General features: G+C 37.3%; 2 protein-coding genes across 2 annotated transcripts in view; one reads left to right on the forward strand and one right to left on the reverse strand.

The window, feature by feature from the left end:
* Window positions 1-1,872: 1,872 nt before the first annotated feature.
* On the reverse strand, window positions 1,873-15,667 carry LOC108906514 (alpha-L-iduronidase). Its single transcript, XM_023457453.1, has 11 exons — window positions 15,643-15,667; window positions 15,201-15,291; window positions 14,769-14,906; window positions 14,496-14,659; window positions 14,346-14,441; window positions 13,939-14,239; window positions 9,773-9,976; window positions 7,715-8,108; window positions 6,353-6,555; window positions 6,020-6,135; window positions 1,873-2,066 (listed from the first exon to the last, which is right to left on the reverse strand). The coding sequence occupies exons 1-11, from the start codon at window positions 15,665-15,667 to the stop codon at window positions 1,966-1,968; spliced, it is 1,833 nt and encodes a 610-aa protein (XP_023313221.1). The 3' UTR covers window positions 1,873-1,965.
* Window positions 15,668-15,699: 32 nt separating this feature from the next.
* The window catches only part of LOC108906537 (histone-lysine N-methyltransferase ash1), a 30,073-nt gene continuing 22,764 nt past the window's right edge, over window positions 15,700-23,008 (forward strand). Inside the window, exons 1-3 of the mRNA XM_018709843.1 lie at window positions 15,700-16,005; window positions 16,178-16,395; window positions 16,451-16,996. Coding sequence (XP_018565359.1) covers window positions 16,189-16,395; window positions 16,451-16,996 — 753 coding nt within the window. The 5' untranslated portion in view covers window positions 15,700-16,005; window positions 16,178-16,188. The remainder of the gene's footprint in view (window positions 16,006-16,177; window positions 16,396-16,450; window positions 16,997-23,008) is intronic.

The raw sequence follows: 23,008 nt of genomic DNA on the forward strand, positions 1-23,008 counted from the left end.
CTGAATGTAGTTTAATTAAACCGACTTGATATAAAAAATTCGGCCTCGTTATTATCGGCGTTTTTGTGAATTTCATCAGCCTTGGTTATTCATATTTCAACATCCCGAAACTGCGGGACCAAAGTCTAATTTTACCGCGACATAACTTTTTCAGGAATGAGGCGGTCGGGCGCACGTTATTAAAAAATTCCCTGCCCCGTAAATTTGCGCCCGTCTTTTGCCCTGAAACTTTCTAACCCGGTAAATAAATAATGGTCACCCGCTTATACAGGGTCGTTCATGGCAAAAAAAGCCATGGTGATAACGCTGCAGTCACTTTACAAGAAAATCACTGTTGGAAGTAAATTTTCTGTAGTTTAGTATTTTCGGTGCACCACAAGGTCCAATTTCGGGCCTACAGTCGTTTATTTTGTTTATTAATCTCATAATTATGACAAAGCATAACAGAGCGTGGACGAATACAGTTATTTCCATAGCCTCATACATCAGTGAAGTCGCAAGGATCAGTTCTAGGCCCATAATTACATTAATTCATTATGCAAGATCTTATTTGTCATTGTCTACAGAGACACCAAAAAAATATTAAATGACTGCCTCATATATTGACTACAATAGTGTTTTGTTAACGCTGACGTCATTACAAACGGTTTTTTTTTTCGTTGATTTACAGCCCCCTACCATCATTTCCATATTTAATAACAAGTAAACCGTGCCGGTCTCCAGGCATCGCGAATTTTATTAACTAATAAACAATTTGTCGCCGCTAATAAACATCAGGGCAGAACGGTCCTGCGTAACGCAAAAAACGCATAATGTTACGTCGAAAACCGGATACAATATTTAGGAAGTTCATGTTTATGGGACAGGTGGGTTTCCGCTTGCTGTTTGGGGAGGAGTTTTGCATTCAAATGTCTTTCACGGTAATCATAATAAGGGGGAGGGCTAGGGAGAACGGCGTTCGCTCCCGCGACACAGTCACGGAAAGGGAACGACGATTTTGCGTAGGTCACGAGGGAATTTAACCAAACTGCCTAATCGGGAGATATAAATAGCTATTGTTTTATTGCTTACTAAACGCTAAACTGCCTCAGCAAACATGGGGGGACGAAAGAACTGAAAAGTCGAAACATAATTCTAGTTTATATAATTTTTCTCTTTTCTCTAAAATAATAACTTCCGGTCTTTGATCCTTAACCTCGACCCATTGGCCTAAATAATAATGAAACTGTATAATTTGAAAAAGTTATGTCTTACGTCTTTCGGGTACCCTGTATATGGTCTTGGCCAGCTCAGGTGGGTCATAAATTATTCCTGGGAGGTTCCTTGGAAACCTTGGCCCCCGGGTTGTTTGTTTACCGTCGTTTTGGTCTTATTAAGGCTCACGAGCTGCGCTGTTTCGCTGCATATTCATAAAGCAGTTTTCTTCAAAGGGACCACATTGGCATATTGAGCATTAGAAGGCGGCGGCGGCGGCTCTAAGAGCAGGAAAAGTAACGTCTTCGCGGCGAAACTACACCGCGTGACAAAATTAGGGACAATATGATACAGGGACAGGAGAGAGAAGGTTTTTTATCCCACTTCTGATTTTTGCTCGAGGAAGTCGTTTTTATCCCACTTCTGATTTGTTCGGCAGAAGTGGTGATTCAAGAAATGTTTTTGTATTCGTTTGAATTAGCTTGATACGTTTAAAATGGGGTAAAAAAACCCAACAGTCAGTAACAAAATATATGTTTCAGCCTTAAAAACGTTACTCTATTGGTTAGAAAGAAAACATTTATTCCACAAATTGTTTTAATTATTTTTTATTAAATTTCTAACATGTTTTAAAAAGATTCCTTTCCGCCCCGCCACTGACCTAATCTACCAGTTCCAATAAACCACTAAATTGCCTAATCCAGTCATGAAGCCGCACGCTTACGCTCGACCTGCTCCAAACTTGCACCCGTTCAGATTTTATGCTGCACTTTAGGGATAGGAAATTATTCCGGAGTACGCTCCAGAACGATCCCAGTAGTCGGTGGCTCGCACTCGGTAGTCGCCTCGGGTCCGCTCGCAGGCGCGATCGGCTGGAATGAAACAGGATCGTAAAATAAACTGCACTTACTTTACAGCGGCTTAGCCGGGGCTTAAATATTGACGGCGTAGGGGTACGTCGTCTCGAAATATCGTGCAAGAACCACAGGTGCGATTACCGTACAAATTGACCTATATTTTGTAATAATGTGTGGGAGAAGGGGTGGCGTATTAGTATTATATGCCCCAGTGCCAAAATAGTAGGCAATTCATTTCACTTAGGGCTTGCTTGTCGTGTACAAAAAAGAAAAACAATCAGGGTTGCGTAGTTCCAGTTATCGATTTGTCAGTTTCCAACTTAGGCGTTTCTTTTCTTCTCATATGCGTGCAAGTGAGAAAGACGTGTTCATATTTTCAAGTGATCACGAAATCACTTCTTTGAGCAAAAGCAACAACCAAATGAGATTAATAATGAGGGTAGCGATTTTAAAACAAGTATTTTCTTACCGCGTGTTAAAAATGGCGGTTTCTTACTGGACTATCCGCGATTCCTCCTTAAATTCGCCGGTTAATGCGTCAAAGGAATTGCGTCTTAAAAGATTTTTCTGAGTAAAACGATCGTCAGGCTCTCCTCGGTCGTTTTAACTAATTTGTAAATTTAAGATGTCTGGGGAAATGGTTTCTCTAACTTTGCGATATTTTTCCACACGGCTAACAGTAATTGCGAGCTCCCACTAATGGGTTTCTTTGATATAAAATGTTACTGGGGAAAGGAATAGTGTAATTTAATAATGGCCACAGAAAAATGGCTCTCTCAACTTTTGCTATGCGGAATACCAATATGCCATCCCCTCCCCCGTAAATTAGAGTAAAATGTAGATAGTTATTTACACCATAAAGGGGGTAAGTATTATTTACCAGTTGAGGACGAACAAGTCAACGATTACGCTATCAAGCGCGTAGATGTTACAACCAACCAGTCGGCAAGAATACCCTTTCTATGATTCCTAATAAGATTCCACAATTCATGAAACTAGAACATCCTGAAACATATACAGGCCATTCATTCCGAAGAACATCGGCAACGTTACTGGCGAATACAGGAGTTGATGTATTACCAATCAAGAGACATGGCGGGTGGAAATCAGCCACAATTGCAGAAAGTTATGTTGCTGACAGTTTATGTAACAAAAATGATATAGCTAACAGGATTCTTTACAATGACACTTCAACTCCAGATTCTAGTAGTACGTCGCATCATGCTGTTTTAATGGATCAGTCAGATAATATTGAGCCTCCGGGGACTATACAATTACTATAAATATTCATTCATAATAATTAATAAAATGTAATGTTCATCAAATTTATATTTATTTGATTATAAAATATTCATTTATAACTCGAAATCGCTTTTTTTCCCTAGCGAGGTAGATTACTTTACTTAGCTCCCGTTGTCCATAGCAACTTCTACGGTAAAATCCACTTACCTCCTCAAAAACAAGGTACTAATAGTCTATTTACTATAGTGGGAGCAGATAAAATTAATTCTCAATCTCAATATGAACCGTCAATATTGACATTCTTGTCAGATATTTTTTAATTAACTATATACAAAATGTTAACTGATGAGAATGAACCAGTTAACAACGTGGAGAATGTCAGGGTCTTCATACGAGTTCGTCCAGTAACAGATTCTGGAGAAGTCAAGGAAGAAGACTTAGTATGTGTGAATAAAAACACCATAATCATCTCAAAGGGATACACCGCCAAAACCTTCAAGTTCTGTAAAGTCTTCGACCAGGACAGCAGTCAAATAGAGCTGTACCGCTCAGTGGCCGTACCGATTGTAGAGAAAGTCCTCAAGGGTTACAACGGAACCATATTTGCTTATGGCCAATCAGGCAGTGGAAAAACGTATACTATGATAGGGGACATAAGGGATTCCGAGTTCAAAGGTATAATACCTAACATATTTTCCCACATTTTCGCGCAGATAAGCCTGTCTAACAAAGACGTATCCTACGTCGTCACAGTCACCTTCCTAGAAATCTACAACGAAGAAATAAGAGATCTCCTATCGGAAACACCAAAGAAAAAACTGACCGTGCACGAAAGACCTGGTCTGGGTGTATATGTAAAGGATCTCTTGGGGTTTACAGTTGATTCCCTAGAAGGTGTGACCGAAATTTTGTTTAAAGGCAATAAGAACAGAGCTACAGGTTCCACAAAGCTAAACGACACCAGTTCTAGGTCCCACGCCATCTTCACCATCCTGGTCGAGTCCAAGAACAAAGTCAACAACAAAACGACTTTCGGGAAACTAAATCTAGTAGACCTGGCTGGATCCGAGAGGGTCAACAAGACTCTGGCTACAGGAGACAGGCTTAAAGAGGCGGGGAAAATCAATCTGTCGCTTTCGGTGCTCGGAAACGTCATATCAGCTCTTATAGACGGCAAAGCGACGCACGTTCCTTATAGGAACTCCAAACTCACTAGGTTGTTACAGGATTCCTTGGGAGGCAACTCTCTGACAGCCATGATAGCTACGATAAGCCCTAATCGCTTGGATTACGAAGAAAGTCTCTACACGTTGATGTACGCTGATAGAGTCAGGCATATACAGAACTACCTCAGCGTGAACGTTGAGAAGAGAAGCGTCATAGAAACGTTCGAGCAGAAGATTTCAGACTTGCAGAAACAACTCGAAGCCTTACTGTTGGAGGAACAAAAACAAGCCAAGAGGAAGAGGAAGAAAAGCAAGACGTCGATCAACAGTGAGGAACTGGAGGAAATCGAAATGGAGAAGGGTATATTGGAGAACAAAATTCAAGTTATCCAGAAGAAGATTTTGGTGGGCGGGGAGAACCTGTTTGAAAAGGCGCAGCAGCAGATGGAACTCATAGAAGATACGGCTAAAGAATTGGAACATCTGGACAGCTCTCATCAATTGTTAAAAGAGATACTGCACTTCAAAGGGCAAGAGAAGAACATAGTGGAAAAGCAATATGTAAGTCTTCAAGAAGAAGACAAGGAGTTGGATAGGAAGATCGAGGAAACGGAGAAGTTGATTGTTAAAGCTGAGGATATTCTTCTGAAGAAAGAGAACGAGTATCAGAACGAGATTAGTACGCTTTTACACACGAATAAGTCCCTAGCTAAAGAAATGGGTTTAGCCAATTTTATCGTCAACAACTACTTCCCAAAGGAATATTTGCAGCAGATTAAGTCCAATATGGTATGGATGGAGGATATTCAAGAGTGGCAAATAAAAGGAGTAGCTTACTGCGGAAACAATATGAAAAGGAACAGATCAAGGGGTAGAGGTGGTGCTAGATCTGATTCCAAAAACGTGTTTCATAGTTATTGTCCCAAACAAGAGCCAAAATAAAACGATTAAGCGATTTAATTTTAATATTACTGCCTTTGGGACTGTTTCGAGTGGTTCGACTCTGGATTCCCGAAGCCGCAATGTGGGTGTCCCAGGTTTGTAAGAGGGAATTCGCAAATAAATAGAGAAAATTGATCCACGTCGGGAATAATTTTATATGGGCTATAAATGGATGAGGTAAAGGGGGTGTAGAGGATTCCTTTTGAATTGCGGATATTTATTTTGTATACAACGACCAAAGGAGGCTGGGGAATGACTGGGGTGGGGTATTAGGGATGTTTTTTCCGGATCTTATTCAATTACAGCCAAAGACAGCTCCCCCAACGGAGAACTCTGCCTGCTCGTTCCCAAACATATGGCAATATCCTTAAAGTAAGGCCAACAAATAGTATTATTTAACAAAAAGATATTGCAATTACATAAAATTATATCAAAGCGTACATGTTTTTAGTTAAAAAAATCTTCGTTCCTTTGTTTTTCGGCTAATAAATGTTTCGTTAGCCAGAGTAAAAGTTCTTTCGTTATATAATCCCGTAAATCACAAATCCTACTCTCATTTCAGTCTCTCCCTGAGGGGAAGTGTTTCATTTTGAATTAATGACTTCATTTGTTATTTACCTTTGCCTACGTGATGAAACGACATGAAAATCGTGTCACTTGGATTGATCCTCGTGAAACGTCGCCGGGTCCCCGCACACTTTGATTGATTCTCAACTTCGAACGTGCGTAAGCAGCTGGAACAGCAATAATTAGTGAGTTTCAGCATATACACTTCGCGCAAAAAATTAGAATCGCTTTTACTTGATCAAAGGTACGATTATCCAGTGGATCAAATAAAACTGATCGGATTTTTCACATAATTACAGTGTCAGTCGTGCGACTTTTGTCGTGTGCGTGTAAACCGGCCTTTAAAAGCGTAAACCAACCTTTAAGTGTATTTAATCCACTTACTTAGCGTATTTTCCCTTATATTTCCACGTGACGAGAACTTCGTTCCAGGTTACATTAAAAATAGTCACAGAATGAACGGTTCTTGGAAATTTCTTCGGCCTGGCGCACATATTTATGAGATGTACGCTGGGGATGGTTAGTTTTAAAGAGAGATTCAAAGTTGGGCCCTTTATAGTAGTTGGGACGTTCAGGCTTCGGGGTTCCTATAAAAGACGAAATTGCTGGATTTGAGGGATTACTTTTATATAAATTGGAAATGGACGGGGTGTTTCCTAGCAGTATTCATTTGTAGGTCAGTATTTTTTTTAAATAGGATCCCCTATTTTTGACATCGGATTCGAAACGAGCGGGAAATTTGACTTCCGAAATGATATTTTCAAGTTTCTTTCCTCAAAAATGTCAATTCAAGATCAAAAAACACCGTCACCTTCAAATGCCCTTGAAAAATGACCTCAAGATCAAGGTCGTTGTCAAATTTGAGTTTGATCTACCTTTTAAAGGTACCTTCACAACGTTAAACCTGCCCAAAAAATTAAATAGACTGCTAGCAAGCAAATTTCCGACATTTGACCTTCTCAAGGTCTGAATAACTGCAATTAGAATATCATTTATGACGTTAAATTTTTCACTTTTGTTAATCCAGTGACAAAAACAATGTTTTCCATTAAAAAAACACCCTGACATTCAAGTGACCTTGAAAATGACCTCAAGGTCAACACTGTAAAGATCGTTGCCACATTTGAGTTCGATATTTCTTATAAAGGTACCTTCACAACGTTCTGTCCGCCAGAAAACAAACAGCTATACAGGCAGTTTTTAACATTTAACCTTGAATGGACCTTCTCAAGGTCACGAAAACAAACTTGAAAATATCATTTCGGACGTAAAATTTCCCGCTCATTTCCAATCCGGTGTCGAAAATAGGGGTTCTTATTTAAAAAAACAGTGACCTACAAATGACTTTGAAAATTAATCTCAAGGTCAAAGCTAGTTAAACCCCCATTGTCCTGGACAATTTTTGTCTGAAGCATTTTTATCTGAACCATTTTTCCATATCTGGCTTAGATAACGAGAAATTGGTGTGCATAGATTAAAATGTCACACCCTGTATATGATACATACAAAAATCTCGATCATTTTTGTTTTAGTGACATATGACTCTGTATCTATTCATACAATAGTTTTAAATCCTAAATATCTCAACTACTTTCAATATACCTCAAGGATCTAACCTTGAGCCAGTTTAATTTATTTCATTCATTAACGATCTATCTTATTAGAAATATTCCAAAAGATTTTCCTGAAATTTATTTGGTAATATTTATTTAAATCTCAATTCAAAAATCGATGGTGCCTACTCACCTCCACCTCCCTCATCTTCCTCCTCTGGTACCTGTCGGGAAACACGGGCCTTCCGAAGCCCTTCCACACCTGGTAAGGGTTGGTCCTGACGTTATCCAGTTGATACACAAGGAACTTCCACTCTCTTCCTTCCGGGATATTCCCAAGCGTAACGTTGATCAGTTCCACGGCTTCCTCATCAGATCTAGTCTCGTTTCCATAGGCCAAGATGACGGAAACAAATGACTGTCTTCTCCGCCCGCGACGCGTCGCTACGGCGGTTAACAGGGGATCGGACGGCGTCGCCTCCTCCTGGAGATGCCTGTCTCCCAGGAGGGATAACAAGGACATCACCGAGTACGCCGGTTTTTTTATAAATTGGTCGTGGCCGGGTGTGGTGGTATTTATCTGGAACCTGATAGGGAACGGAGCGAGATGAAAAATTGGGCCGAGCAGCGAAAGCTGGAGCTAGAAGGCGGGGATGTTTTAGTATAACGTTTAAAATAAAAATTGAACGTCGTCGTTCCCTTAAAAAGGAAACCAATGAATAAACAGGAATACTCTTGACACAAATATAATTTGAGTCATTGAAATTGGTGTGTTGTATTAGCAGTACGTTTTAAAACGGTAATAATATGGTTAAATTGTTTCAAATAATATGTACGTTATATTTAGACTATAATGTAATAAGGTTTTACGTACATATTATAGGTTGCTTTCTTTAGGTCTTTAGAAGGCGAGAATGTACTTACTAAATCTTATAATCAAGTGTACGTTAAAAATGTGTACGTTATATTTAAGTATAAACAGACATTATAGCAAGTTTTAACGTATGTAATATATGAAGTCCTTAAGTATTCCGAAACCTTAGAAGAGAACACAGTTCTTATAATTAAGTGTTTGGTGAAAGGGTGTACGTTATATTTATGTAATAAGGTTTAACGTACATATTATAGGTTGCTTTTAAGTGAGCTTTTCTTTAGGTCTTTTGAAGGCGGGAATGTACTTACTAAATCTTATAATCAACTGTACGTTAAAAATGTGTACGTTATATTTAAGTATAATCAGACATTATAGCAAGTTTTAACGTATGTAATGTATGAAGTCCTTAAGTATTCCGAAACCTTAGAAGAGAACACAGTTCTTATAATTAAGTGTTTGGTGAAAGGGTGTACGTTATATTTATGTAATAAGGTTTAACGTACATATTATAGGTTGCTTTTAAGTGAGCTTTTCTTTAGGTCTTTTGAAGGCGGGAATGTACTTACTAAATCTTATAATCAACTGTACGTTAAAAATGTGTACGTTATATTAAAGTATAATCAAACATTATAGCAAGTTTTAACGTATGTAATGTATGAAATCCTTAAGTAGTCCGAAACATTAGAAGAGAACACAGTTCTTATAATTAAGTGTTTGGTGAAAGGGTGTACGTTATATTTATGTTTAAACGTATATTGTATGTAAGTTTTGTGAAGCTTTTAAGTGGGTCTAATATTTTAAGTGTAGAGAGTTCTTAATTTGTATAGCCAAATGTATATTAAAAGCGTGTACGTTATATTTAAGTGCAACTTTTAACGTACATAATGTTGCATTTATGTACATAATGTACAATTTTAAGTGAACCTAATCTGTAATCTTAGAAGCGAGACTGTACTTAATTTTTATAACTAAAAGTACGTTAAAAGCGTACGTTATATTTAAGTTTGAGCAAGTATAATATGCAGGTGATGTTTTTAAGTAATCAGAGGATACAAAATTAAATTTTATAATAAAGTTTACGTAAAAGAGCATACGTTATATTGAATTCGAATGTATATTAAATGTAAGCTTTAACGTACATATTTTCTGGAGCTTTAGAGAAGAACAGTCTTAATTTTTATAACTAATTGTATGTTAAAATTATGCATGTTTTAACGTACATACTATGTGACATTGGTTTTATGAATAGTAAATAAAGCTTTCACTTCGCATTCATCACGTAAAAGATAAATTTAACGTACAAAACGCAGTGTGATTTATTCAACAAAGCGGAAAGGACATCGAATAGCGACGGGACCCTTACACAGCTAGGCATACCTCGCAAATAGAGTCCGCTGGGTGAAATAGAACGGATGATAATTCACGAAGCCGTTATCGTTGCTCAACACCTCAATTTTCAATTTTCTCCTCTCTCCAATTGATTTATAATAACCCGCTACCACCCGCACGACCATGGCGGCGTATCTGACGTCTGCCCTCCATCCCAGGGATTTGGACCAGTTCTTCTCGATGTCGGCCTCGCTGCAAGTAATCGAGAGTTACGGCTTAATTCGGTTTTACGGCCGGTTTAAGAAAATTCGCACAAATCACGCCTCGAATATTTAACCGGAGAAGAACGCCGTGAAATGGAGCAAAGAAAAATGGGTTTTTGCGTAGCGTTTTTTTATTACTCAATCATATTTACGTGTTACAACTAAATTAAAGTCTTGGATTCTTAAATTTGACATGTTAGGTTAACTTAAGTGACGACTATCGCCATCTAGGAATAGTCTGGACACTAATAACGAGAAACTAACGATTTATTACTATCTTTCATTGTGGATCCAGACTATACGAACAAAGAACCTTCGTAAAAGTTATTGTTGGTACAAACCACTCGCCACGAAACTATTATTAAAACCTCTGATTGTATTAAACTATGAGGCGACCCGTTATCAATCAGAACTCGAACGCCCGGCCGGTTCTGTCTGTCGGTGGCAGTCGCAATTTACTCATCCTTAGTTGTTGGGGGCAATGGCCGGTATATAATCAGTATTAATCGTCGGCTGATTTGAATTAATAGTTTTTAAAACGATGACGCGGCGATTTATCAAAGCTGGATGGCTAGGAAGGCATTGGTCTTTTACATAGTTACAGGGTGTATCTAGAGACCTTCTAGAAAAGAGAAAAAATCACGCCGAATTACATTGGTGCGGTGCAAAACAAAGAATGAGTGCTCAATGTCAAAATTCAAACTTGTCCGTATTTATTTTCGAGAAAAAGGTACGTTATAAGCAAGTGTACGTTAAATGTGTCTTTGACGTACATTAATTTGTTAGTTCGTGTCTACTACTTAGAAGAGAATAACGTTATTGATCTATATAACTAAATGTACGTTACAGCATGTGCGTTATATTTATGTTCTTAACGTATCTATCTAAATTATGTGAATATTTTTTATTTACATAACGTTTTTAAGTGAACTTCTAGAAGAAGGAAACGTTCTTAATTCTTATAACCAAGTGTACGTATAAAACGTGTACGTTATATTTAAGTCTTTGACGTACGTTACATGGAACGTGTACGTTATATTTAAGTTTTTGATGTAGGTTACATGGATGTTGCAATTTACATAATTTGTTGCGTTTTTAATTTAGCTAAGTTGTTGAAAAAAAGGAACATTCTTAATTCTTAAAGTCAAGTGTACGTTACATTTAAATTTGATGTACGTTATATGCAATGTGTAACGTATACAAGTGTGTCTACTACTTAGAAGAGAAGAACGTCCTTAACCTTTATAACTAAATGTACGTTACAACATGTGCGTTATATTTATGTTTTTAACGTATCTAAATTATATGAATATTTTTTATTTACATAACGTTTTAAGTGATCTTCTAGAAGAAGGAAACGTCCTTAATTTTTATAACCAAATGTACGTATAAAACGTGTTCGTTATATTTAAATCTTTGACGTACGTTACATGGATGTTGCAATTTACATAATTTGTTGCGTCTTTAATTTAGCTTAGTTGTTGAAAGAAAGGAACATTCTTAAATCTTAAAGTCAATTGTACGTTATATTTAAGTTTGATGTACGTTATATGCAATGTGTAACGTATGCAAGCGTGCCTACTACTTAGAAGAGAAGAACGTTCTTAACCTTTATAACTAACATGTGTGTTATATTTGTGTTTTTAACGTACCTATCTAAATTATGTGAATATTTTTATATACATAACGCTTTTAAGTGAAGAAACGTTCTTAATTCTTATAACCAAGTGTACGTATAAAACGTGTACGTTATATTTAAGTCTTTGACGTACGTTACATGGAACGTGTACGTTATATTTAAGTTTTTGATGTAGGTTACATGGATGTTGCAATTTACATAATTTGTTGCGTTTTTAATTTAGCTAAGTTGTTGAAAAAAAGGAACATTCTTAATTCTTAAAGTCAAGTGTACGTTACATTTAAATTTGATGTACGTTATATGCAATGTGTAACGTATACAAGTGTGTCTACTACTTAGAAGAGAAGAACGTCCTTAACCTTTATAACTAAATGTACGTTACAACATGTGCGTTATATTTATGTTCTTAACGTATCTATCTAAATTATGTGAATATTTTTTATTTACATAACGTTTTTAAGTGAACTTCTAGAAGAAGGAAACGTTCTTAATTCTTATAACCAAGTGTACGTATAAAACGTGTACGTTATATTTAAGTCTTTGACGTACGTTACATGGAACGTGTACGTTATATTTAAGTTTTTGATGTAGGTTACATGGATGTTGCAATTTACATAATTTGTTGCGTTTTTAATTTAGCTAAGTTGTTGAAAAAAAGGAACATTCTTAATTCTTAAAGTCAAGTGTACGTTACATTTAAATTTGATGTACGTTATATGCAATGTGTAACGTATACAAGTGTGTCTACTACTTAGAAGAGAATAACGTTATTGATCTTTATAACTAAATGTACGTTACAGCATGTGCGTTATATTTATGTTCTTAACGTATCTATCTAAATTATGTGAATATTTTTTATTTACATAACGTTTTTAAGTGAACTTCTAGAAGAAGGAAACGTTCTTAATTCTTATAACCAAGTGTACGTATAAAACGTGTACGTTATATTTAAGTCTTTGACGTACGTTACATGGAACGTGTACGTTATATTTAAGTTTTTGATGTAGGTTACATGGATGTTGCAATTTACATAATTTGTTGCGTTTTTAATTAAACTTAGTTGTTAGAAGACGGTAATATTATTAATTCCTATAAATTAGAGTACGTTAAAAGCGTGTATGTTACGTTTTAATGTACGTTATATGCCAGTTCTAACGTATGTAATTTGTGACGTATTTAAGTAGGCTGTTTTTAGTTTCTGTAACGAGTGTATGTTAAAGGCGTGTAATTTTTTTCAGAGTACAGCATCAATTTATGAATACAAGCTAACCGCTTCACGAATGGAGTATACATTAGCGCGCGTCGTTTGCCATCGCGAATGTAGTATACGTTCATGTGTCAATTAGCTCGAGGTGGCGCCTGGAACCGGTCGATTCCGAATTAATAGAGAGAGTATTTGTGCAATTTGTAGAATTCCGAATATCGGTTATTGCCTTTGATAGAGCCATGTTTTCTCGTTAAATTAAATTGCCCGTTTGAGAGCGCGACTTTGTCCAATTAACTATTGTGGGGCCGCTGGCTGATGCCCAAAACGTTCCCCGTGGTGATATTTAGAGATAATTTTAATCATTTTAATAGGGTGGATTTCCATTTGTTTAAATATTGTTTGTTTTTCAAACTTAGAAAGTACAGGGTGTTCAAAGTTAGACTGCCTTAATTTTAACAGAGGGTAGAAATTTAAAATTCGATAAAATTCATATCGAGCAATGTGACAGCGGCGCGGCAGATAACACGAGGTACTAAGCTGTCCAGCATTACGCAATTCAGTTGGTATCTGGAATTGGACCGTGTCTGAGTGTTTTTTGCGTATTACTATTTCCTTTTCTTGACGTGTCTTCCGTCATCAAAAAATTGAGCATATGTTGTAGTTTTTTTCGCACGTCATACAAAATTTATTTACTATTCTTTAGGAAAATCTCACTGCAAGCTTTTTTAAGTCTCGGGTTTCTGAAGCAGACGCAATTAACGACAACGCCGTAGCTGCTGAATAGTCTGGGGACAACCAGGATAATCCAATTTCCTTCGCGCGCGGCATATAATTCGGGGCATTCGCAGGATAATAACATGTGGTTGAGCATACTATAACTAAGTTGCGACTTGATAGACGCACAGCAGGAATCAGAATTCAAAATCCGCACAGGGGCTGAAGGGGGATATGTATATGTGATTTTTTTTCTTCACGCACAAGATTCCCGATGCTTTTTTTTAGATTCTACGCAATATAACGTTTTAGAATGATACATTTTAGGACATTTTCTCGTCTCTAAGTTGTATATGATAAACAAAAAAAACAATTGAATGTTATCACTTACTCGTTCGCGATGGGCATATGCCTTAACCCCGCAAAGCGATCGCGAATCAAGTCCAGCAGCTCGAAACTGCCGTCCAGCACCCCCGAAGAGCTGCCCCCGCCCTTCCTATGAAATGAAAGGAACTGCAGGGGGCAGCTGTCCCCCCCGAGAACCCCGTTGCAGGCCTCTAAGAGTCCCCAGCACAGGGGATGGTCTTTGTCTCTGAACAATCCCGCCGGACCTCCCAGTTTCCACGTAGATTTCGTCCCGGAGAAGGCCTCTTTGAGGCCTGAGGAACAGCCCACCACGTAGTCCAGGTATTCTGCAAAACGTTCATTTATTGCATTTGTTGCATTTATTAATATTTCATAACGATTTAACATGCAATTCAACTCTTTTTGTGGTACGTGTTTGGAGGTCCGACGTACCTGATAGTGTGAAATTCAAGATATCGTAGCTCTTCAGATCTGGTTCATTCCAGGTTTCAAATTTCCATCTGGACACGCGTTTGACACCAAATTGGACTGAAAAGTAACAAATCTCTCAGTGTATCGCATATTTTATTGGCGTTGCTGTACCTATATATCTTTTCACGATTTCTTTGACAAGTTTCCTCCAAAATTCTCCAGTTTTTTCAAATTTAATGAACTGATTCGAAGATCCCATCAATTCAAATCCTGGCGCCAGATCGTGGTTATTTAAATGTGAAAGGAAAACGTCCATATAAGTGAAATTGTACACGCTCAACGCTTTTTCATCTTCAAACCTAAAATCCAAAAAAATACATACAAACAGCAATATCAAATTATTTAAATAGTATCTAGAAACATTTTTGGATAAATCAAACTCACTGAGTCAGCAGATTCAGTAACCAGTGAATCCTGACGTGTGTCAAGCCATTATTAGGCAATGCACCTAGAAGCGCGATGTTCAGTCTTTGTTCATTGCTCAGAAGGAATTTTGGAATATCTTCTTTAGGATCTGGCGGGCTACAACAATTTTGTTCAGTGTACAACTGCGTTTATTGAATAATAATTTGAAATAATCTACTTGAGCGCCATCTACAGGTACGCGCAAGTCGACTAACACGCACTATTGATTAAAATAGTTTCCTGTTCCTACCAGTTTAAAATATTTGTCACAGATGGCGCTGACGAATATTAATGTGTTGTATTTTGTAAACTAGACTGATGCTGCCATCTTTTGTTATTGTCCTTGATTAAAAAGAAGTTAAAAGTCCATTTAAATGTTTATGACATGAGCCCTCTACTTGAAATACTTACCAAAAACCAGTACTTTTCCAAAAATGGTAAAAACTTGTGGTTTTTGTGGAGTTTACATCGTAACTTAACGTTATGTATCCGGCACAATGAACTACTTTCAGTAAAATTAAAAATGTAATAAACATTTCTAAATGAGAAAAATAATAAATAATTATCTAACTTCAATGTAACAACAGTTGTTTTGAAGTAAATGTCACTGTTAAACGATAAACTAGGGTAGGTGCCTACAAATGATACCTAGAAATAATATAGTTTGAGTGATTTAATTTCTAGAGCATAGATGGCGCGGAAGGAGAATACGTTTTGTTATTAATTAAGAATAAAAAAATATTTTGTGGCAATAAACACTTTCATTGTTGGCAGAAATCTTCCATAGTAACTGTTTCGGCTCCCAGTGCCGGTCCACACGATCCGGCCAATGACTTTTAAAAAGTTTAAATACCGTTACTCGTCCACTTTTTATGCATTTTATTTTAGGTTGGTCACATTGTCACGATTTTCTACCGAAGAAACTTGACGCTGTTGCGCAACTTTGACATCTCGAATATAATACGATAAATAAAAAAAAAATTGTGCCCTGTTGCGTTAAAACGGCAAAAGATCGGTGTAAGAATGTATCGCAGGATCGAGTTTGCGGAGAAAATTGTGCGTGTCCCAAGAAAACAAGAAAATGTGTTATCATAATCAGCTGGTGGCCATCTTGTTTATAAAGTGAAACATAAACATGGAAATAGACTTTTATTATAGGAATTAGCTGCATTATTTTATCATTTCTTGATAGAATATGGTTTGTTTTATATAACCAGTAAGTTGATTTTACCGGGACCACTTTCCGTGCGCCCCCGGTACTTCGTTAAAATTGAGTTAAACATGGCGTAGCTTTATTGTTTTTTTGTTGTTTTGTTTTGGCGCCAATTATTGATCAGTTTGAAAATTTCACCCTATAATTTAAAAAATAACCGTTATTATTGTTGCAGAAGTTACAAAAATGGCTGGAAATGATGCCACTAGTACAGAATTATTCCCTGGGTGGTCATCTGTGGTCCACCAGCCAGCAGATGAGCCTGAAGAGACAGATTTACCAAGTACTGTGGATATCGCTGCCTTCAGCACCAGTTTAAGCGTTGAGCCCAACAACACGACCCAAAATAACGACAACAGCGACTCTGACAGTGATTCTGATGCAGATTCTAGCGTACGTTTTTCCTTTTAATCTACCGTTATCGTACTACTTTGTTTTAATTTTGTAGAATTCTGGTACCGATGCTTCGCAGTCTTGTAGCCAGTCGGATTCATCGGATTCCGACAGTTCCACTTCAAGTCAAGAATCGTCATCGAGGAGTCCCAGCCCCGAGTTTTCTGTAACGACATCACAGACGAACGGTCTCCGTTTAACCATAGCGACAATTCGTAAAGCTGCCAGTCCCTCTGGCGACAAAACGATGGGCAAACCTGGTGTTCCCGCTAAATCCAACTCTAAGAGCACCAGCTCAAGTTCCGAGAGCGCGGCTTCCAGCGATTCAGACAGTGACTCGGACAAGAGCGAGATAGTTTCGAATAACGCAGCCGTTTCAAGTAAAAATGACACTGTTTCGACGACTAAAAGTGATGTTCCTTCGAATAATAAGGTTAGTGCTAGGAGTGTTAAGGAGGTTAAGAGGGTCGTCAGTAGAATGAGGACTAGGGCCACGGCAGAGAAGAAGGAAGAGAAAAACGTTAAGAACGGGAAGAAGGACGGACCTGCACCGAACAAGGGCAATGTTAGGGCGAAGCTGAGGCAGCGGAGGACCAGAAAGGTAGGAATTTTGTATTTATGCGTCTTTTGTCTTCACCGCATTTTTTTTGTGTATTTTAGCGAGTTCCATTTGCAATTTTTTTAAATTTTAAACACTAACGACAGCACTTTTTTTTTATTGAGTTACAACATTTTTTACTATTATTTATTCACATATCACACAAATACTTTTGTTCAAAGCAAAAATAGAATGTCTGGAACGGAAATTTCAAAGATATTCTCCATTTTCAAATGAATTTGTCTCGATTTCGATATTTCACCGACTATAATTTTGTTTTTGCCCATAGCCAGCTTGTAACAGTGACACCATATTCTGTTTCTCAGTGCATTTGTTTTGAGTTTGGTCTTTAGTCACAGCTTACTTTAATTTAGAAAAACATAAATTGCTGCCCTTCTAACCTCACTTTTTGTTTTTAATATAAATACGACATACTACAGATTTTCAAAATTTTCTTTTTAACTAGACCTCGCCAGCTATGGTTTCCATAAAAAAAAAAGTAACTTGACATCAAAAAGTTATCGGTCTTCATATTTTTGTGTCACTTTTTTATATTTTCCATATTTCTTTTGTATTTTATTTCTATTAATTGATGGTAGGAGGTAGGAGTAAAAGAACGCACATATTTATTTTATTTAGTAGAAAAATGGTACCTACGTCGCAATATCAAAAATTGCAACGTTGCCAAGTGTATATTTTTCAGGTAAACATGCTACACATTAAATTCAAAACTATATAATTATTTAAAGATAATATTAAGATGAATTATTCAAAGCACGCTAATCCCTGACGGCGCGTCGCCCCAAACAAGTTTATTTTAAAAACGGGGGGTGAGAAAAAACACCACCCGCCTAATCAGTTTTCCTTGTTGACATTGAGAGATCACGCGAGGGGTGCGTGCGATTCGTCGGCCCCAATTTTAATTCTGAAATATCGCCCGCGCTTGTTATTTTTCCTGCCCCGTCACCGGTGCCATGCGGGCGCCTAACGAGGCGGCAACCCCCTCGGGGAATAGCCGTCTTTGTTGCGCCAACGCCTTACGGGCGAGGGTTGTTTCATTCCTCGGTATGAAAAATGTGCCGGGATCAGTCGCAGGCGGCTCTGCCGTCTGTTTCTTGGAAATGTTTACGGCGCTTCGTCGAGTGTAAAGGAAGCGCGATTGACCGCAGAACATCCGAACATCGGTCTCTGGGCGACTTGTTTTTAATAAAAACGGAGGCGAAACAAGTGGAGATGTACCGCAAGCTGTAACTCCGCCATTTTTCGTCGATTTTTTTAAAACAAAAGAGAATTAACGGTTGTAAACATACTACACGCTGGCGCATAGTATCAGCCTCGGTATAACATTTTTTTATGGGAAAAATACGCAAATAGACCGGTCGAAATAACTCATTTGGAGGGAAAAAAGAAAAAATTGTTAATCTGGACTTTTATAAGTAGAAATAGTAAAGGGTCTTGTAATAAACGTAAAAAAAAATAAATGCGTAAGCGGAGGTGGTGGCGGCTTGATTTGGGCGGTTGAAAAAGGGTCAATTGCGATTATCGGCGAAAGTTGACATCAAAAAAAAAGTACGTCATATAAAAGTTGTAAATCATGCAAAAATCTACCTTTGTAGAGGCTACTTATTAACATCACCTCAAAATTTCCGAGAAAAATGCGAAAAATCGTTTTTCTTTTGTTTTTCGCTTTTTATTTTTCATTTCCACAAAAATAGTTTAATTTACCCTTTACCGTTTGGACTTATAAAAGTCCAGTAACAATTTTATTTCCTCTAAGTGTAATTTGTTTGGACTAAAAATACTCGTAAATGTTAATTTTCGAGCTCCAACTAGATTGTCAAGTGTGCTATGGAAACAATCGAATCATCGTGTAGATAAATGTCATTTAAAGCATTACATGCACGTAACTTGATAAATGTTGACCATTATCGTCCCATTTTTATGATACAGGCCTTGTTTTATGTTTTACATAAAAAAAACCTGACCTAACATAATTGATCAGTTCGAAGCAAAGTAAATTCGCTGTCTCTGGGCACTGTTAACAGAGTCTGGTGGGAGGCTGTAAGCTTATGTATACACCCTTTCATGTTCTAGAAATTTCTAGGTCTTCGAAACGAATCTCGAACCAAATCGACTCGAATCAGGAATATTCGAGTCAGCAATATTCTAGAAAACGTCGAAAGAAATGTTTTACAAGAATTGGTACATTATCATGTCACGTGACGTGTCAATAATCTATATCCCCTCTCTTTTTGTCATTTGTCAATTATTCTCCGAAATAAGGTTACTAAGTCTCGGAAATTTATTTATAGGGGTAGCAAAGGAATTAAAAATGATATCTGATCGAAAAGGAATATACAAATTTAACATAGCACACTGCAGATATTTATTAAGTTTGTAAATTGTATAGTCAATGATATTACTATATAAAAAAAACTTAACTTGACATAACCTAACTAGCAGAAATGTTTGTATATAAATTTATGTTTTTTTTTTTATATAAAATAAATTCAATATAAAATCTAATCCTAATCTACGTTAGGTTAGGTAAGATTAAGTTTTTTTTTTTTGTATACAGGCTGTTACAAATTCGCAATTCGCTTCTCACTACAGGGATTTCGGAAACGGTACAGTACGAAGTAGCTTAAATGGGGGCAAAGTTGCGTAATCAGGGGACCAACATTATGCCTCTAAAAAATCAAGGCTAACATGATTAGTTTTCGAAATATTTGAAAAAAAAAACGAAATTTTGGAAATCCGTTTTTGTTTCATTTCAGCCTTGTTTGAGGTGATATTGAAAAAAGAAGAACACTTTCTCATTGCCACTTTTCGCACTTTTTTGTATGTAACGTTTCGTCTCTCCAGGGCCATCATCAATTTCATTTTTTAAATACGACCTTAGAAATTTTATTACATTTTTTGCAAGCCTTCATGACCCCCAATACTGTACTGCCTCAACCCGAACCAGATTCAGACGTTTTGTCTCGAAAAATTCATTTTCAGTGTATTCGTTCCAAAATCTTCCATTTTTTTATTTATATTTCTTTGTTTATTGAATTATCGTACACTGTAACTGTCGTTAGACCCTGAGAAAGCCATCTAGTTATTTAAACTATTACCACCACGCATTAAAATAAAAAATTATTAACGTTTTATTCCCGTGTCCATAGTTATTTCTAGGCTTCTTGAGTGCTCAAAATTCAAACAAATTTCGGTCTATTTTTTTCAGGATATTCATGCAAATACATCTGATATGCTCTTTCACAGTTGCTGTTACAGATATAATAAATTCCGATAATATTACGCTGATCTTCATTTTCAACCTTTGCCAAAACGAAAATGTTATTGAACGTCTATTGAAATTTTTTAAAGAATAATATTCAGTTGGCGTTTTGTTTGTTCATATGCATTCTTAAGAATTTTTTTGTCATAATAAAATTAAAATTGTAATAATGTTTTAATTTTGACGCAACAGCGATGGTAATAGTTAATGATAATAAATGATTTATTGTAACGCGTGTTGGTAATAGTTTAAATAATTAGATGGATTTGACAGGGTCTAACGCCACTTACAGTGTACGATAATTCAATAAACAATGAAATCTAAATAAAAAAATTGGATAAATTTGAAAGGAATACACTGAAGATGAATTTTTCGAGACAAAACGTCTGAATCGGGTTCGGGTTAAGGCAGTACAGTATTGGAGGTAATAAAGGCTTACAAAAAATGGAATAAAATTTATAGGGTCGTATTTAAAAAAATGAAGTTGATGATAGTCCTGGAGAGACGAAACGTTACACATAAAAATTGATGATGCCATTCGATAGAGGGCAAAAAGTGGCAATGAGAAAAAGTTCTTCTTTTTTCAATATCACCTCAAACAAGGCTGAAATGAAACAAAAACGGATTGCTGCCCCGAGAAATAAATTTACGGTACTTAGTAGCCTTATTTCCGAAGATGACGCACCAACGATGGAGGGGGAGAACTCGACATTATGACGTCACGAAATGGTAATGCGATTAGTGTTATAAAATACTCGAAAATTGATTTTTGGGAAATTTCATCAAGCAGGACTTATTGGTTACACTTAATTGTCATAAAATCTAAGAATTTTAATGTTATTTTAATAAATTTTATTATTCTCGAACATTCTCATGAAAATGCCGAATATTCCCCAATTTTCTCGAAAAGAACTCGAAAAAAATTTATCCAGATTCGTGTCCGGCACCTTCTAGAATAGGGTGGCAGGAAAAATTTTGCGAGGACCTCAGCCTTTTCCACCATTCTAAATAATTACTTTGTTTTAACGAGATTCGCTAAAGGACGCCGCACACTGTCGATTTTTACCCTATCCGCGACGCTAAGAATATTTCCGTCGATCGGAGCCCGACCTTCCGAATGAAAATCAAAGAGCGCCGCGTCGTATATTTACTCGGAGCTGTTAGCGCCCCCGTGCAGTAGCCAGTTAAACGCATTCGACAAACAAGCGGGCATACGCAAACACACGTAGAACGCAATTTACACGCGCTCCGGTGACCGATCCCATTCATTCGTCACTCTCGCGTTAAACCTCTGCGTGCCAGACCGCCGGCTCTCTCGAAGGTTCGTGCATTTCCATCTAGTTAGCCGCGAGAGCCTCCTTTAAAACAAACGAAGCCCGCGACGCGGACGGGCGATGATCGAGAGCTCCCCGCAATCAAAACAGTCGACGACCGCGATCCGGCGCCAAGCGAAAAACAAACGAACCGTGCGAATGAACGTCGTCTGTCAGTTTTGACGCGCGTTTCAAGGACAAACAATCGGGAAAATCGCAATTTCCCAGGAAATCCAGTGCGCCATAAAACAGTTGATAAACCCTCTCAAGAATTGGTGTTTCTCGTGATGGAATCGACTTGGTACTTAGGGAATAAATCAAGTGCTTGAGGAATTGCGACCGCGATACGTCATTTCTCAGTTTAACGCGCAAATCTCAAGGCTGCGGTGCAAAACAGTTGAAAAGCGCAGCGGTTATCGCGTGCTTTTTGTTAAATCGCCACAAGTTCTTAAACTTCGATTCGTTCGGTTTCTCTGTGGACTAAAACATGGTGGTGTGTTTGTGACGGATAGGGGGTGGTTTGAAAATAATGGTTAGACACGTGGACTTTGGTGTTGCCGCCATGGACAGTGGGGCGCTAGCCGAGGGGGTCTGGGAGTACGTTAGCGACCTAGTGAAGTCCTACAGGAGTCAGGATGCCGCGTTCCAACTGGAACCCTATAGGGTTGGTTATTTTTTAATCTGTACCAAGAAGAATGCCCACCTTTGTTTGTGTACACAACAAAGTAATGGTACAATTAAAGTAGCTCGAAAGATCGTCAGTTTTGAGTGACTGACCCCACGGAATACTGTTTCAAATAGAAAGTCGAAAGAATAAAATATATAGGGGTCCCGAAACTTGCTTTTCTACGAACTAGGGTATATTTGGCACAAGAACCTTATATTAGGCTCATTATTATCTGTTTCTTCATTTAAATGTATATACTCTGTATATATCAATCGTTATTGTCATTGTGAATTGCAACATAGGTTAAAAAGACATTCTAGCAGTATGAGTATAATTTTTATTGAAATCTTTCGGCTCAAAATGATATTATTAGCAACCCTACGTAGAAAATGTTGACATAATCGATTGTTAAAAGTGATCCACTCTCGAGGCATTAGCTTTCCCTTTCGAACGGCTCCACAATCGCCTACTATAAATATCGAACTCGGTTTGTCGCAGCCTACCTTATTAAAGTAATTACCTCGTCCAATCATTGTAGACCAAGCAAATTAAATTTTTACTCGAAAAAAGTCCTATCCGCGAGATTATTGTAAAATTGTCTAAAGGAACATAATACAAGACATCTCTCATCTCGTGAGTCAAAAACTTTTATTAACTAACTTTTTTATTTAAACAAATAAGTGAGGAAAACAGTTTTTTCACTTTGCAGGGAAAACCATCAATTTTAGCGCAAAGTGACTCACAGACAGCTT

The sequence above is a fragment of the Anoplophora glabripennis genome, unplaced genomic scaffold (assembly GCF_000390285.2).
Source record: "Anoplophora glabripennis isolate ALB-LARVAE unplaced genomic scaffold, Agla_2.0 scaffold116, whole genome shotgun sequence".
Taxonomy (NCBI): domain Eukaryota; kingdom Metazoa; phylum Arthropoda; class Insecta; order Coleoptera; family Cerambycidae; genus Anoplophora; species Anoplophora glabripennis.